The following is a 19,316-nucleotide window of genomic DNA, read 5'->3' as shown; positions in this document are numbered from 1 at the left end:
GCTTCAAAGTGCCTGATTTTAACCATCGTTATATACACCCGTCCATTTTCCTGTGACGTCACACAGTGATGCCAATACAAACAAACATGGCGGAAAGAACAGCAAGGTATAGCGACATTAGCTCGGATTCAGACTCGGATTTCAGCGGCTTAAGCGATTCAACAGATTACACATGTATTGAAACGGATGGTTGTAGTGTGGAGGCAGGTAGCGAAAATGAAATTGAAGAAGAAACGGAAGCTATTGAGCCATATCGGTTTGAACCGTATGCAAGCGAAACCAACTTAAACGACACGACAGCCAGCGAGGACGAATTCGGCGATTGCCTTCTAACCAACGATTGGTATGTTTGTTTGGCATTAAAGGAACTAACAACTATGAACTAGGTTTACAGCATATGAAATACATTTGGCAACAACATGCACTTTGAGAGTGCAGACAGCCCATTTCAGGCGCGCTAAGAACATATATTTTTCCACGATTTCAGCACTCAGGTTAACCATACCTAAATAGACACAAAATACTGCATTACACAAGACTACCCGAATGTACTCGAATGATTGAAAAAAATTAATGTTTTTAAGCTAAATTATTGGTAAACACAGTTTATGTATAATAATTTACGTAAAACCGCGAGTAATGAATAAAGTTTTCATCAATTAATATATTCTGTAGACATACCCTCATCCGCTCTCTTTCCTGAAAGCTGATCTGTCCAGATTTGGAGTTGATGTCAGCATCTGCTTTGAGTGTCGCAGGATATCCACACATTCTTGCCATCTCTGTCGTATAGCTTTCGTCGGTAAAGTGTGCGGAACAAACGACTGACCATTTCGTCGGCTTTCCCCACAGCCTCGTATTTTGAACAAATTTCGTCCAATTTCTTGCCACTTTCTCATCTTTGGGCCACTGGTGCAACTTGAATCCGTCCCTGTTCGTGTTGTTACACCCTCCGACGAAAGTGAGAAAATGGCGGATTTCTTCCCGATGTGATGTCACGTTGTGACGTCATCGCTCCGAGAACGAATAATAGAAAGGCGTTTAATTCGCCAAAATTCACCCATTTAGAGTTCGGAAATCTGTTAAAAAAATATATGGTCTTTTTTCTGCTACATCAAGGTATATATTGACGCTTACATAGGTCTGGTGATAATGTTACCCTTTAATTTAAGCTTCGAGTCTTAATTTAAAGTCACTGTTTGCAACTTGCTCACAGTTAAATGTTTCAAACCAACAAGAACACCATTGTGAATTATATTTATATAGCGCTTTTTCTCAAGTGACTCAAAGCGTGTTACATTGAGAAACCGGTTATCTACATACAGTATAACCTACATTTATACCAGTGTGGGTGGCACGGGGAGCAAGGTTGGTGAAGTGTCTTGCCCAAAGACACAACGGCAGTGACTAGGATAGCGGAAGCTGGATTCCAACCAGTACCCCTCAAGTTTCTAGTCAGCCAATCTACCAGCTGAGCCTCGCTGCCCCATTGGCTGTCTCATGTTACCATTAGTATGTAGTTTAACAGAACACATTTGTTTTATAACTATCCATATTTTTTACAATTACTTTCGTTTATGTACCGTATTTTTCGGACTATAAGTCGCAGTTTTTTTCATAGTTTGGCCGGGGGTGCGACTTATACTCAAGAGCGACTTATGTGTGAAATTATTAACACATTACCGTAAAATATCAACTAATATTATTTAGCTCATTCACGTAAGAGACTAGACGTATAAGATTTCATGGGATTTATCGATTAGGAGTGACAGATTGTTTGGTAAACGTATAGCATGTTCTATATGTTATAGTTATTTGAATGACTCTTACCATAATATGTTACGTTAACATACCAGGCATGTTCTCAGTTGGTTATTTATGCGTCATATAACGTACACTTATTCAGCCTTTTGTTCACTATTCTTTATTTATTTTAAATTGCCTTTCAAATGTCCATTCTTGGTGTTGAGTTTTATCAAATAAATTTCCCCAAAAATGCCACTTATATATGTTGTTTCCTTCTTTATTATGCATTTTCGGCAGGTGCGACTTATACTCCGAAAAATACGGTAATACAAACATTTTCCGGCCTGAATAGAAATTATTGGTGTTTTCGGCTGTCATTCACCCTGTCTTGTCTGGCCCAAAACTTGAGCTGTTGAGATTGAAGGTAAAGAGACCTCAGCCAGCACAACAACAGTTGTTAGGATGCAATATTGTATTGCAGTATTGTGGTGCAAAAAGACAACTGTAAGTATGCAAAGGAGAGAGACCAAAAACAGTCATTAGGATAGAATCACTGGCGATGCCATCCTAACTGTTGTTGTGCTGGCAAAGGTCTTTCTCCTTTGCATCTCAACAGCTGTCGTTTTGTGCCACGATAAAGCGAAACCGTTTTTGTCGGAATGCCCCCTCATGTTGAGGATTAATACTTTGGATCCGGCACCAAGGGTTTAAACTAGATCTGTTTAATCTAAGTCTATGAGCATAAAGTGATGAAGATGAGAGGAAACACGTTTTTTAAGACAAACTGAACAGTCCAGTTGCCATTGATTCAGTGCCCCGAGAGTATTAAATGATAACTATCTCCACCAGGAGGTTTGGTCATCTGTTTCCGTTGGTTTGTTTGTCTGTCTGTTTGCTAGCGAGCTAGTTAGTTAGCTAATTGGCAAAATAGCCTAAAAAGGTACGGGTCGATTTTCATGACACGTTCAGATGTCGTCCAAAGTGTGATAAGGAACAACTCTTTTGATTTTGTGCCTCATCTGGATCATTTCTACCACATTACATTCTGTTACGGGTGTGTGCAGTGTGTGTAGTGTGTGCTAGCCGCCCCGCAGAGACAAAGATAGTGGATGACTGACAAGAGAGTTCACTCATTTCCTTTACTCAGCTATAGACAATTCAAAACGTTACAGGAATGTTTTAATAAAACTTTCGAGAAATGTCAGAAAACGGTGATCCGAATCAACGTCTGGATTCAGGATTTTTTTTAAATGATTCTTCTGGGAGAGGTCTGCGCTCTTTGAGTGATTTTGTAGTTAATCACTCATTGTGTATTTGAACACACTCTTTGTACCTGTAGCTGTAATTCCTTATTGGTAAATGTTGTAACTTATGTTGTAAAGTATGCTGTTTAACAGCTCATTTAAATTGCATGTTTATGTAATTATAGCGTAGCTGTTAATACTCATTTATTTTAATGTGTGCTCATATGTGGACTCATAAGACTAAATGGCTAATGTAGAGATGCATTGTTTTTGGGCCAAAATAACTACATTTCCCATGATCCTGCGGGGACGGAAGCAGGAAGTTGTGAGAAAAAGAGGGCCAGTATTGTTCGAGAACAAGGAAGCCATTGTATGCCTAGACACCGGGTGTATTTAATGACATCTTGTGCTTTCATTATAAATAACCATTTACACGACATCCTGTCTCCTCCTTGAAGTGTGATTAAAGGGGAACATTATCACAATTTCAGAATTGTTAAAACCATTAAAAATCAGTTCCCAGTGGCTTATTATATTTTTCGGAGTTTTTTTCAAAATTTTACCCATCACGCAATATCCCTAAAAAAAGCTTCAAAGTGCCTGATTTTAACCACCCGTCCATTTTCCTGTGACGTCACATAGTGAAGCCAACGCAAACAAACATGGCGGAAAGAACAGCAAGCTATAGCGACATTAGTTCGGATTCAGACTCGGATTTCAGCGGCTTAAGCGATTCAACAGATTACGCATGTATTGAAACGGATGGTTGTAGTGTGGAGGTAGGTAGCGAAAACGAAATTGAAGAAGAAACTGAAGCTATTGAGCCATATCGGTTTGAACCGTATGCAAGCGAAACCGACGAAAACGACACGACAGCCAGCAAGACGGGAGAAAGCGAGGACGAATTCGGCGATCGCCTTCTAACCAACGATTGGTATGCGTTTGTTTGGCATTAAAGGAAACTAACAACTATGAACTAGGTTTACAGCATATGAAATACATTTGGCAACAACATGCACTTTGAGAGTGCAGACAGCCCAATTTTCATCAATTAATATACTCTGTAGACATACCCTCATGTCAGCAGGCCAGGGAAGCTAGGGTCGATATTCTTCTCTTGATCATCTTCGGGACGGTGTGAGCCAAGACATCCAGGGGGTTTAGCTCGCTCGTCTGCGGGAACAAACTGCCGCCATTGCTTGCCGTGCTACCGAGGGCCTTTGTCCCTGAATTGCTCACACACTGCGGTAGATTCTATGGGGGTCTGGCGGCAGATTTCTTTGACTTTATCGTAGAAATGCATCTGCTTTGAGTGTCGCAGAATATCCACACATTCTTGCCATCTCTGTCGTAGCATAGCTTTCGTCGGTAAAGTGTGCGGAACAAACGTCCAATTTCTTGCCACTTTCGCATCTTTGGGCCACTGGTGCAATTTGAATCCTTCCCTGTTCGTGTTGTTACACCCTCCGACAACACACCGACGAGGCATGATGTCTCCAAGGTACGGAAAACAGTCGAAAAAACGGAAAATAACAGAGCTGATTTGAGAAAATGGCGGATTGCTTCCCGATGCGACGTCAAATTGTGACGTCATCGCTCCGAGAGCGAATATTAGAAAGGCGTTTAATTCGCCAAAATTCACCCATTTAGAGTTCGGAAATCGATTTAAAAAAAATATGGTCTTTTTTCTGTAACATCAAGGTATATATTGACGCTTACATAGGTCTGGTGATAATGTTCCCCTTTAAATGTAGAAATTACTACATTTATAGGTGCCGAAACCCAAGATATAATGAGCGCACGGGAGAACAAAGACGCAGCCAGAGCTGCAACAATGGCGGAGATGGATTGTCGTAAGGACGCAGAGAGGATTAAGCGAAATTAAAGCGCAATCAGAGGTGCTACTACAAGAATTATTCATTACATTGACTAAGTAATGGCTAAAAATTACCCGGATGTTGATCATTTGAGCACTTTGCTGGAGATGTTGTCCGCCAAAGAGCAAAGCTTCTTCGTACTGAACCGTGAAATGGAACCTCTAACTTCACTGGAAGACTTGGAATTTGAGGTCAAAACATCAGAGGGATATAAGGAGTGGATCATTTTGTCCAAAGGCCAAGTACAGCGCATGATGAGAAAAAGGGAGGACTCACTCAGCCAGACGTTATTCACCAAGTGGATTTGAACAAGTTGCCGAAGTTCAATATTAATACATATGATGGAGATGTCAGCTTATGGCAGGCCTTCTGGAGTCAGTATGAGGCTGCCACCAGAATGATGCACTGTGCAAAAGAGAGAAGTTTGCCTTTTTGAAAGCTTACCTCACTGGACAAGCTGCAAAGGCAGTGGCAGGACTAATAATGACAAATTAAAATTATGATGCTGCAATTGGGCTCCTGCAGAACAGATTTGAAAGAAAAGATGTTGTGATCAGCGCTCACATATCGAAGTTGCTAAACCTAAAACCCCTGTCAAAAGGTCTTCTGGTGTGCATGCTTTAAGACAGCTATACTATGAATGTAAGATTCAAATCAGGAGTCCTTTCATTACATTTCAGAGATGTATGGAATAGGGATGTCCCGATCCGATATTTGGATCGGATCGGTCGCCGATATTTGCAAAAAAATGCATATCGGCAAGGCATGGGAAAATGCCGATCCAGATTAAAAAAAACTCCGGTCCGTGTTTTCCAACGCACCGATTTAAATAATATATTCCACTTTTCTGCTGCTCCCTAATTTCCGTTTCGCATTTTCCAGCACACCTTCAACACATCCACACGTCTGTGGATTCTCACGCAAGACACGCAGTTGCTTTTAGCTGCTGGCATTACACGGCAGGCTCTTCTCACTCTTTCCTGTCTGTCTTTCTCACAGACAGCAAGCGCACCTTCTTACACACGTCACATACTGTCACGTCATACGTCACATACGTATACGTCCTCACGGAGCAGAGAGGTAGCAGCATGCTAACGTTAGCTGTGATGCTAGCGCAGCCGGGCTAGCAAACTTCCCTCTAGGGTGCGCACCTGTGCAATTGCGCACTGCAAATATATGCCACGCACAAAATCAAAAAAAAAAAAAAAAAGCGCATAACAATTTTCGACACACGGACGCGCCAAAGAAAACAGTTTTCGCCATCATTGTTCAAATATTGTAACGTCTGTCGAGACGCTTATCTCCATTCGGTGCCACACGTCCACACCATCAAAATGCCGAGGCAAAAATTTCCAGATCAACACCGTATGAAAAAATTAGTGATTCTTTTAGTTGTGATTTCCCTCTCTGCATGAAAGTTTAAAAGTAGCATATATTAATGCAGTATGAAGAAGAATGTTTTAATGTAGACACATAGAATCATCAAACTGCTGTGATTATATGCATCAAGTGTTCATTCAAGGCTTAGGCATAATATCCAGATATATATCGTGTATCGCAATATGGCCTTAAAATATCGCAATATTAAAAAAAGTCCATATCGCCCAGCCCTAGTTCAATGATGCCATTTCTGTTTGTCATGTATAATTTTGTCTATTTTGTGTTTATCCTTGAATAAACAGGTCAGTTTCTTGTTACCAACCATTGTGTATTATTCAAACTCCCCTAATTCAGCTGGCTAGTTGTTATCAATAGTACTAAAACCCTTTTCAACATGATTCTGACAACTAAGTAGGCTAAATAACTTTAAACTTTAATACATGCTCGGATAGGCCAGTATCGGTCAGTATCGGTATCGGTCAGTATCAGTATCGGATCGGAAGTGCAAAAACGATATCGGTATCGGATCGGAAGTGCAAAAACCTGGATCGGGACATCCCTAGTATGGAAGCCTGTTATGCCCAATCCTGTTGAAGATGATTCCAGATGACATAGCTCTAGAGTAAAGCCCCCGAAGAACAGATGATGAATTGAAGGTGTCTGAAATAGTAACATTCTTGCAGAAAGAGGTTCATAGCAGAGAAAGAGCGTTCCAGATGACACAAAAAGTGAAGAACACGCCATATAAGCAGCAAATTAATGATTTTAAAATGAGAAGAACCCATTTGCAATCTGCTGCTGCACTGCATACAGCGAGCCAGAAGCAAAACAAATCTTTGCTCTGCAACAGTGAAGAGCACAAATCTGAATATTGCCGAGACCATGACACTGCTGATAGAAAAGAACAATTGAAGAAGCTGGGAAGATGCTATGTGGGCTTAGGGCAGAAATACATTGCAAAATTATGTAAAATTAAGACCATGTCCTGTGAGAAATGCGGAAGGAGACACCACGTTGCTGTGTGCACGGGTGAAAGAGTGGAGATGCAGTCCACGTCTGAACCAGAAGAGACAGTTGTTTCCTCAGTTCTTCCCCATTTAATAAATAATGACCCAAGCAACACACAATGCTGTGTTGCTACAAACTGCAAAGATGTGGGTCAAAGGTCCATTAGGAAACAAATTCGCTTGTTGTCTTCTGGATAGAGCCAATCAAAGGAGTTTCATTTACAAAAAGCTGGTGAGAAGCCTAAAGTTACCAGTAATAAGACAAGAAACTCTCTCTCCACACGTTTGCTCTTCTGCACCCACAAGATCACAACGCAGCACAGTGAAGGTCATCCAACAAAATGTGTGGGATCCTGGTCAGAAAATTGTAATAGAAGCTGTGGAAACTCCCCAGATATGCTCAGCAATGATGAAAGTACCCGTTGAGCAGATTCAACAGGAGCTTAAGACAAGGGGATACAGCTAGCAGACTTTCCAGGAAAGGATGATGACTCAGAGCTATTTATGCCAATAGGTGCTGACTATTGTTGGCAGATAGTGACAGGAAGTGTTGAGAAATTAACAGAAACCTTAATCGCTTTGGAGAGCAGATTTGGATGGTCTGTGCAGGTACCAGTGTCTGTCAAGCGTCACCGAACCAACCTGCATGTTCATCTCACTCTAAGAGGACACGCTAATTTCCAAACAACTCAGTGCATTCTGGGATAGCAAGTCGCTGGGTATCACAAACAAGAACGTACAGAACCAAGCCCAGGCTGAGTCTCTGCAGATGTTTGAGCAAACAACAACCTTGAAAAGATGGGTGCTCTCAGGTGGAGCTGCCATGGAGGCCAGAAAGAGTGGAACTCCCAAACAACTACAGAATCGCAAAAAAACGATTAGAAGGTCTATAGAAAAGGTTCAAGAGGGATGTAACACTGTACAGCACGTACAACCAAGTAGTGGAGGACTATTTACAGCAAGGTATTGTGGAATATGTGCCACAAGATAAAACAAACGCAGGCAACGTGAAGGACTACATGCCTCACAATGCAGTGTTTAGAGAAGACAAAGCAACTACGGAATTAAGGGTGGTGTTTGATGCATCGTCCCTCCCTTAATGATTGCTTGTAATAAAGACCCAAACCTGAATCCAGATCTTCTAGGTATCCTCATCAAATTCAGAGAACATGAGGTAGCTTATATGTCAGATATAACAAATACATTTTTGCAGATAAGCCCTTCAGGAAGGGACAGAGATGCTGTCAGGTTCCTGTGGATCACAAGTTTGCAAGGAGAACAGAATGAGCAACTGTGTGTCTTGCAGATGACAAGAGTAGTTTTCATAGATACTCTCAGCTAGGGGTGTAACGGTACACAAAGATTTTGGTTCGGTACGTACCTCGGTTTAGAGGTCACGGTTCGGTTCATTTTCGGTACAGTAAGAAAACAACAAAATATAAATTTTTGGGTTATTTATTTACCAAATTTGCAAAATCTTCCACCAAAAATATTTTTCTTAGTGGAATAATTGATGTGAAGTAGTCGGAACCTTGGATAGGTCAAGAATTCATAATAACATTGATTTTGATTCAATATTATGTTTTGAGCAATGACAGTTTGAAAGAAAAAAAAACAGCTTTGTTTTATTAGTCAACATTGCAACTCTTTCTAAATTACATTTAACCTTTAAGCTTTTTTATTTCACTTTTGTTATGTTTTTGTTTATGTTTAATAGTATTTTTAGAATGTGCCGTGGGCCTTTAAAACATTAGCTGTGGGCCGCAAATGGCCTCCGGGGCACACTTATGACACCCCTGCTATAGATAATAAAATATTAAATCTGATAAATCTATGGATAAAAAGCAAAGCCTGGCGACGCATGCGCGTTTATCATAACTCTCTCGCTCTCTCTGTCTCTGCCCCTCCCTCACGAATGCTGCTGCGCGCACAATTTGTTTTGTTTTTAACCCCTTCTTAACCCTGAACGTACATTGAAAATACACGCAACCCTAACTCAAAATGCCGGACATTTGAGGCATTTAAGAAACTCCGCCCGGACAGCCCCGCAAAAGAAGACATGTCCGGGGAAAAGAGGACGCATGGTCAGTCTAGAATATCTCTATGTTAAGAAACTCTGCTTCAGCTCCACGATGATGTCTTGTTAGTAAACACAGACACGCCCCCCCCCCCCCCCCCCCCCTCCCCACACCCACACCCAGACACACACACACAGAGCCTCTTCTCTTGTCCCCGTTGTGACACAGGAAGCTCCGCAAAAGAGGACGTGTCCGGTGAAAAGAGGACGTATGGTCAGTCTATCAGAGCCCGTTAGCTACTAACATGCCGTGTGTTGTGCCTCGGTGTGCATTGTTTACACAACGTGCGTTACGCTACTTAATATGTCCGTGTGAAAACTCGTTGGGTACACCTCCGAACCGAACCGGAACCCCCGTACCGAAACGGTGCAATACAAATACACGTAACGTTACACCCCTACTCTCAGCCCATTTCTGCTCGCAGCCACCATCAAAAGCCATCTGAAACAGTCTGAACAACAAGAACACAACTACAAGTTGTAAAGTGTTGACGATTTCATCGCCAGCTCACACACAGACAACGAGACTCACCAAGTAACAACACCGGCTAAACAAATACTAAAGGCAGCAGGAATGGAGCTCTGCAAATGGATGACCAATTCTGCTTAATTGAAGAAAAAACGGGAGGAGATTCCCTCAAACAACATGGTCAAGCAGCGCTGAAGGTGCTTGGCCTAATCTAGAGACCAAAAAGTGATGACATCACCTTTGACTTCAAGCCACTAACATACTTGCCAACCCTCCCGAATTTTCCGGGAGACTCCCGAAATTCAGCGCCTCTCCCAAAAACCTCCCGGGACAAATATTCTTCCAAAAATCTCCCGATTTTAAGCCGGAGCTGGAGGCCACGCCCCCTCCAGCTCCATGCGGACCTGAGTGAGGACAGCCTTTTTTCAGACGGGAGGACAACAGGGTGACAAGAACTAAATCATCCAGACTAGAGATAAATTGTATAATTATGTTTATCTTACCTAAAAATAAATATATTTATTAATTAAAAAAAAAAAAAAAAAAAAAAAAATTTTTACTATATTTTGCTAAAAACATCAAAATTAATTGTATTTTTATTTGTATTTTTTCTGACTCCTTATTACATCCAGCCATAGAATTATACATTAAAATAAACATATTTGAAATAATTAATTTTAAATGATCACAATTCATTTAAAATTACCATATTTAATTATTAAAATAATTGCTTGTTTATCAACAACTTTAGCATTTTATTCATTACATTTTGAAGCTCTCAGAAGCCAAGTTATGTTATATTCCTTAAGATTTATTTATGCAAGTTTGAAGTATCAATTATCTAAACACAGTTTTGTTTGCATATTTTCAGGATGTATATATATATATATATATATATATATATATATATATATATATATATATATATATATATATATATATATATATATATGTGTGTATGTATGAAATACTTGACTTGGTGAATTCTAGCTGTCAATATGCTCCTCCCCTCTTAACCACGCCCCACCCCTGACCACGCCCCCCACCTCCCGAAATCGGAGGTCTCAAGGTTGGCAAGTATGCACTAATGAACATTGTAAAGCACAAGAGCAACACAAAGCGAAGTGTTCTCCAGTCTTCAGCACACATATATGACCTACTAGGCTTCTTGACTCCCTTTACCTTTAGAATTAAATGCATGTTTCAGGAAATGTGGGTAAGAGGGCTCTACTGGTACGAGGAGCTACCGACAGATCTGACGCAAAAATGTCAACGATGGTGTTCAGAACTAACCCAGTTGCAACAACTTGTCATACCAAGGTTGTATCAAATAGACATGCAGAAGGTGTAAAGAGTTACCAGAGTGACAGCATGGATAAAGAGATTCACAATTAATGCACAAGCTAGCAAAAAGACCTGAGGCGAACTAACTGCAGAATAAATATTTAAAGCAGAAAAATATTGAATCAAAGCCTTACAACACAAGAGTTTTAACCAGGAGATCCAACTACTAAAAAAAGGCAAAGGTGTGAACAATGGTAGTAAAATCAAAGAACTCAAAGTGTTCCTTGATGAACACGAGCTGCCCAGTGTTGGAGGAAGATTACAACAGTCCAACTTCACGATCCAAAGCAGCACCCTTGGATTCTAATAAACAGATGCAGATATGCAGAAATACTGATCCAGGAATGCCCTCAGGGGTAAGCGACACGCCTGTTCAAGTGAGAGAAAAATACTGGATCATCCGTGATAGGCAGCTGTTCAGGAGTGTCGTGGCTAAATGCACCATCTGCAAAAGATTCAAGGCCCGAGCTGGACAAAATCACTGCATCCCTGCCCAAAGACAGAATAACCGAATCCCCTAATTCAAATTGCATGTTTATATAATTATAGCATAGCTGTTAATATTCATTTATTTTAATGTGTGCTCATATGTGGACTGATCAGACTAAATGGCTAATGTCACGATTTATTGTTTCGGACCAAAATAACTACATTTCCCATGATCCCACGGGAACGGAAGCAGGAAGATGATGTAAAAACAAGAGCACTAATATGGTTCAAGAACACTGAAGCCATTGAATGCTTGGACATGCGTATTTGATGATATCTTGTTACATTTTTGCTTTGAATATAAACAACCAGTCAAATGACATTCTGTCCGCTCTTTGAAGTGTGATCAAGTGTAGCAATTACTGATTCTTGGGGTGTAATGATTTGGTTTAACGACGATTGGATTCGTCGATTCAGAATTTATGGTTGACGATACGATTAGGGGACGATATTCTTTTAAAACGATACGATGCGAAACGATTCAGTGAGTGGAAATCCATTCAGTAACTTTTTAGCAACACAAAAAAAATCAAGCAGTGTGACTGTGAAATATATGCAGGATACTAGACATTGCAGGTGAAGTTTCCTAATTCCTGTTATTTATTGTAAAGGAATTAGGTATACATGAATTATGTATACAAACAAGCAAGCAAATTAATGGCCAATGCATTCACATATTTGAATCAAGTGCAACCAACACTTCAGTCATTTTCAACATTGACATTTCAATAAAAGTACAATAACCAACAATTTAATAGTAGATTTATCTGCTACTTCGGCTTTTGTTTTACAATATTAATAGCAAAAATACCATGCAACCAACATCTCTTTAGGTTGAATTATCAGTAGGTTTACTTGCCACTTTTGCTGTTGTTTTTCAGCATAGAAATAATACAAATGCAACATTAATGTGAAAAATTAAGTGCAACCAAATCTCTTGAGGTTAAATGAGCAGTGGTTTGATCTTTCTGATAGAGTCCGAGGTGTAGGGCGTTTAAAGCACTCTTTTGAAAGACAAAAACAAAGGAACTTGTACTAATTTTTCCTGAGGGAACTCTCCTGAAGGAATCAATAAAGTACTATCTATCTAATTTGAAGTGAGCTGACTCCGTTTATTTAACTCACATCACATTAAACCTCCTATGATGTCATGTGAGCCATTTATTGAAATTATCTCTGTCTTTGCAAAAGCTGTGTTTCCAGACATTGGACTGCAATGGTGGCTCATTCATTTTTCGTACGCCTGCTTCTTTCTGTATCCGCCATACCTATTTTGATGACAGACTGGCATAAAGTTTACGTCGTTATTCATTAAAAAAATTCTAAAAAGAACTTTGTATAAAGTTTGCCGTTCTTAAAGCCAATTAAATAAAAAAAGATTGATTACCTTTTAAATAGATGTTAGATTGATATATATCTTCTAGAAGGCCAACTAGCAGAGCAGACATTGATTTACTTGAATTGAAGGAATATAAGTAAAGTTATGTTTATATTAATAGCAGTGTTTTTAAAAAGGGGAGTAAACCTAAAAATTCTTCAAATAAATTCTATTTTAATGAACGCAAATGTATTGGACACTTCAAATTCTATTTCAAAGCAAGAACATTTAAAAAAGTAATTGAATTTGATGATAATTTACAGAAAGTCAAATATAATGTTCGAAAATATAGCAGTGTTGACATCTTTCTTTACAAACTCAAAAATGTACCGTATAAACTATCTGATAACTGCTTCACATCTGTGGTACATGGAGTCGACCAACTTCTGCCCCAGGACAAATGTACTACGCTCCATAATTTGTCTGCATTTCTTGGTTTTGCCTCATGAACAGCATTTTTTATGTCAATAAGGTCCGGGGATTGTGCTGGCCACTATATTACTTGAATTCTGTTTGTCTAGAACCATGATTTTGCTCCCTGGTTGGTGTGTTTGGGTTTCATTTCCTTCTTGAAACACCCATTTCAAGTGCATTTTCTCTTAAGCATACGGCAACATGACTTCTTCCAGTATTCTGATGTTCTCAAACTGATCATTGAGCCCTGGAATGCGATAACTAGTACCAACACCATATTACGAAAAACATCCCCATATCATGATGCTTGGACCACCATGCTTCACCGTCTGTGGCTTAAATTCAGTCTTTGTAGGACATCTGACAAACTGTCTGTGGCCCTTAGACCCAAAAAGAACAATTTTACTCTCATCAGTCCACAAAATATTACGCCATTTCTTTTTAGGCCAGTCAATGTGTTCTTTGGCAAATTGTAACCGCTTCAGCACATGGGACTTTGCGGGGGCTTCATGCTTGTAGTTTGGCCTCACATAGACGTTGTCTGATTGTTACAGTACTCACAGGCAATCTTAGATCTTATTTGATCCTCCTGGAGCTGATCATTGGCTGAGCCTTTGCCATTTTTGTTTTTCTGCGATTCATTCAAATAGTAATTTTTATTTTTATTCCTCGCCTTTCCAGTTTTGCCTGCCACTTTAAAGCGTTTGATATAAATTTTGCTGAACAGCCTATCATTTTCTGCATTTCTTTATAGGTTTTCCCCTGTTTTATTAATTTCTTAATCAAAAACCGCTCTTCTTCTGAACAGTGTCTTGAACAACCCATTTTTACTTTGTTTTTCAAGGACAATTGCACAGCCATCTTATGTCAGTTGTTTTGATCCTTAAAGAGGAACATTATCACAATTTCAGAAGGGTTAAAACCATTACAAATCAGTTTATTTTATTTTTCGAAGTTTTTTTCCAAATTTTACCCATCACGCAATATCCCTAAAAAAAGCTTCAAAGTGCCTGATTTTAACCATTGTTATATACACCCGTCCATTTTCCTGTGACGTCACACAGTGATGCCAATACAAACAAACATGGCGGATAGAACAGCAAGATATAGCGACATTAGCTCGGATTCAGACTCGGATTTCAGCGGCTTAAGCGATTCAACAGATTACGCATGTATTGAAACGGGTGGTTGTAGTATGGAGGCGGGTAGCGAAAACGAAATTGAAGAAGAAACTGAAGCTATTGAGCCATATCGGTTTGAACCGTATGCAAGCGAAACCGACAAACGACACGACAGCCAGCGACACGGGAGAAAGCGAGGACGAATTCGGCGATCGCCTTCTAACCAACGATTGGTATGTGTTTGTTTGGCATTAAAGGAAACTAACAACTATGAACTAGGTTTACAGCATATGAAATACATTTGGCAACAACATGCACTTTGAGAGTGCAGACAGCCCATTTCAGGCGCTCTAAGAACATATATTTTTCCACGATTTCAGCACTCAGGTTAACCATACCTAAATAGACACAAAATACTGCATTACACAAGACTACTCGAATGATTGAAAAAAATAAATGTTTTTAAGCTAAATTATTGGTAAACACAGTTTATGTATAATAATTTACGTAAAACCGCAAGTAATGAATAAAGTTTTCATCAATTAATATATTCTGTAGACATACCCTCATCCGCTCTCTTTTCCTGAAAGCTGATCTGTCCAGTTTTGAAGTTGATGTCAGCAGGCCAGGGAAGCTAGGGTCTTTATCGTTGGAAATGCATCTGCTTTGAGTGTCTCAGGATATCCACACATTCTTGCCATCTCTGTCGTAGCATAGCTTTCGTCGGTAAAGTGTGCGGAACAAACGACTGACCATTTCGCCGGCTTTTCCTACACCCTCGTATTTTGAACAAATTTCGTCCAATTTCTTGCCACTTTCGCATCTTTGGGCCACTGGTGCAACTTGAATCCGTCCCTGTTCGTGTTGTTACACCCTCCGACAACACACCGACGAAAGTGAAAAATGGCGGATTGCTTCACGATGTGACGTCACGTTATGACGTCATCGCTCCGAGAGCGAATAATAGAAAGGCGTTTAATTCGCCAAAATTCACCCATTTAGAGTTCGGAAATCGGTTAAAAAAACATATGGTCTTTTTTCTGCAACATCAAGGTATATATTGACGCTTACATAGGCCTGGTGATAATGTTCCCCTTTAAATAAGAACCACCTGTTTAACAGTTTTTTTCTTAACATAATCAATGACCTCACGCCCCTTTCAGTAAATGACTCAGTTTCACAGAATCAGCAGCATGCATGTCAAGCCTGTAGGGTCTGTTGTTTTTTTAAAACATTTACTAAACCTTCTAGAAACGTACTTGCCGTGTAGAAGTTGAAATTCTTACAAAAACAGTGATTTATCTTGCTCGTGATGTGGGACTGCTATTATTTTGAACACAACTGTATATATACAAGTAATATAAGTATATATTAATCGTTACACCCCTAGTAAAGGCTTTATTTTTGTGAAACCATTTCAAGCTTAAAGTGTACACTTCAGTCATAATATTTCAAATTCTTCGCAGTGTTTTACACCATAATGGAAAAATCTATAAAAACAGTCATTGTCCGAATACTTGTTGACCTTACTGTAGCCAGGTTTACATACATTGATAAATGTATTTTCAGTATATAACATTTACATTACATTTACAGTAGGAGTCGGTCAAATGTTTGGGTGTACTTTGCAATGAATAAGATGTGTCCAACCAAATATTTGACTTTTTAACTACATGCACGTGAACGTTATCATTCAAAGACAAGTAGAACCATCTCAAATTTCAATCAATTACTTTTAAATGAAATTACTTATGCTTTGTTTTGCATAACCTGCTATCAAGTTGCTCATGTTTTTCTGCAGCTAAATCCCGCCTGACAGACATCAATCTAGCGGACGCCATGATAGGCAAAGCGGTGGAACACATGTTTGAGACGGAGGAGGGACCAAAGGAGGAATGGAGGGGGATGGTGCTGGCCCGGGCTCCCATCATGACCACCTGGTTTTATATAACCTATGAGAAAGATCCCGTCCTCTACATGTACCAGCTGCTGGACGACTTTAAAGAAGGCGACCTTCGCATCATGCCTGATTCCAGTGAGTAAAAATCATCTTTCTGAAGCCACATTGACGCTGCAATAATAAATGAAAACATGCTAGTACTGCAATAATCATGTGCAATACACCATGGAATACTCTGTCTGGGTCATAATCTAGGTCAAATCAGGTAAATAACTAGAACCTCACTCGGAGAGTGCAGACCTCTGCCAGGCCCTATATCCCAATTGGAAATAATCATTTAAGAATCAACCTGAATCCAGACCATGATCCGGATTACCCACAAAATGTAATCAGTTTTCCTGAGCCCTTTTCTGACAGTTCGTGAAAGTTTTGTCAAAATCCGCCCATAATTTTTCAACTGTTTAGGGCATTATTAGTAAGAGTGTTAAAGTTTTTTTTATACCGCCACCGTCAGTGTAGCCTGTGTGGTTGTTGAACAAGTATGCCTTGCTGTCACCTACGTGAGCAAGCGGAAGCCTCAAACAACGTGTGGCTGATCAGGCACGCTGATTGTAGTGGGTGTTATATGCTGTATCATCATGGCACGCATGACGCTGACGAGCGCCATTCATTTTGAACCCGTGTGACGCACCAGCTTTCAAATTCCATATAAAGGTGTGAGCAGCGTGTCTGAGATCCCTGGTTTATACATAGCACAAAGCAAAAAAAAAAATACTGTGTATGCAGTGTTATTTCATTTAAAATTTTCAAAAAAAATTTGCGGCTCCCATTGTTTTCTATAATTTGTGTAACTGGTCAAAATGGCTCTTTGACTGGTAAAGGTTGCCGACCCCTGGTCTAGACGTACAAGATTTCATGGGATTTAGCAATTAGGAGTGACAGATTGTTTGGTAAATGTATAGCACGTTCTATATGTTATAGTTATTTGAATGACTCTTGTCATAATATGTAACGTTAACATACCAGGCACGTTCTCAGTTGTTATGCCTCATATAACGTACACTTATTCAGCCTGTTGTTCACTATTCTTTATTTATTTTAAATTGCCTTTCAAATGTCTATTCTTGGTGTTGGATTTTATCAAATACATTTCCCCCAAAAATGCGACTTATACTCCAGTGCGACTTATATATGTTTTTTTCCTTCTTTATTATGCATTTTCGGCAGGTGCGACTTATACTCCGGTGCGACTTATACTCCGAAAAATACGGTACTTAACAAAAAAAGGTGAAATAACTGAAAATATGTTTTATATTCTAGTTTCTTCAAAATTGCCACCTGTTGCTCTAATTATTGCCTTTGCACACTCTTGGCATTCTCTTGATGAGCTTCAAAGGGTTTTCACTTCACAGGTGGCATAGTTTTGATGCCTTCAGTGACAAACAATGTCATGAAAATAAAGAAAACACATTGAAATGAGAAGGTGTGTCCAAACTTTTGGCCTGTACTGTATAACTACTATGCCTGTCACTGAGACCCTTCTACCTCCCAAGAAAGTTTTAGAAATATTTTATTATGTGCTGGGATTTAACTTCTTGGAATTGCAAATGCAGGCAAAGTCTACTATATAATAAATACTGAATTATAATGAAACTTAGAAGTAAAAAAATATATATATCTAGATTTAGCAACTAGACAAGTTATTTTCAGCTAATTGTTAAACGTCAGATACAAAAATTCTATTATGATTAAAGAAATTCATATTTTTTTTTACCACATGAACAAACACAAAAGTACCGTATGGCACCGGTATCAATTCCCAAGTATCGGGCATCAGTACTGTATTGGTTGAAATGTGAACGCTACTCATCCCTAACTAAACAAAACAACTACCTAACTTAAAAGAGTCCTGTTATGCAAAACCAACTTTTCTTACCTATTGGTATCCGGTTTTGGTGTATTTGGACTCTGCATAAGTCCCGAAATGTTTAAATCAAATCATGCAGGCATTGTAGAGATATATATAAAACATTATTGCCTTCCTCCATACTTCCTCCAAACGAGCCGTTTGTGATTTGCCCCAATTGTGACGCTTTTCCCAAGTGTGACATCAGCGGATATCTCCATATATGGAAGAGATATACCTGAAGAGCTTTGCACGAGTCTGCTGTTTTACGCCGACATTGTATTCAAAGAGCTCTTTCTTTTTCTGTTTCCTCTTGGTTCGAGGCAGACTGGCTCTTACATGCACATGCATCCTTCGCTGTTGCCATTTCCAATACAAAGTAGCGGATAGTTCTAACTTATATTTGTCAGTAAACTAAAGCACAAAAACTATTGGGGAGAAGACGCAGTCGAAGTGGAGGCACATAAATAAGACTGCCCACTATTGGCGTCGTTAGACCTATTTTAGGGCCCCCCTCCCTAAAATATTCTTAAGCACCTCCTAAATCATTTGGTATTTTTTTTTGTTTTGTTTGTTTTTTTACAAAAAAATTGCAGAAAAATTCTATATAAAATGCCGGAATATGAGTTTACCAAAATAATAAACTAACTTGTCATTACTCACTATGATTATAAATCATTTGAAGACCCTTTGTCAGCGCTTGTTATCCAATCCAATCCGTTCCATCAGTAACGCCCGCAATAGTATACTGAAAGCCCAGTCCAGGATTTCACTGTTACCTTTGAGCCAGACCGCAGCAGCATTAAGGCTCCGTTTAGTGCGTTCACAACACTGCAGGCTCTCCGTGTGTAGCCACATCCAGTGATAATGGTGCTTTATGATGATACTTTAATTTTACTAAGAAATGCAGTTTAATTGCCGTAATGCAGGTGATTATTATTAGCTTAGGGTGGTGGCTCCAGGA

General features: G+C 39.5%; 1 protein-coding gene across 1 annotated transcript in view; it reads left to right on the top strand.

Moving 5' to 3' along the window:
- Positions 1 to 19,316, top strand: part of LOC133619606 (spindlin-Z-like) — a 65,837-nt gene that overhangs the window by 33,975 nt on the left and 12,546 nt on the right. Inside the window, exon 6 of the mRNA XM_061980733.2 lies at positions 16,348 to 16,581. Coding sequence (XP_061836717.1) covers positions 16,348 to 16,581 — 234 coding nt within the window. The remainder of the gene's footprint in view (positions 1 to 16,347; positions 16,582 to 19,316) is intronic.

The sequence above is a fragment of the Nerophis lumbriciformis genome, linkage group LG20 (assembly GCF_033978685.3).
Source record: "Nerophis lumbriciformis linkage group LG20, RoL_Nlum_v2.1, whole genome shotgun sequence".
In the NCBI taxonomy this organism is placed as follows: Eukaryota; Metazoa; Chordata; class Actinopteri; order Syngnathiformes; family Syngnathidae; genus Nerophis; species Nerophis lumbriciformis.
This window is presented reverse-complemented; position numbering and strand designations above follow the sequence as displayed.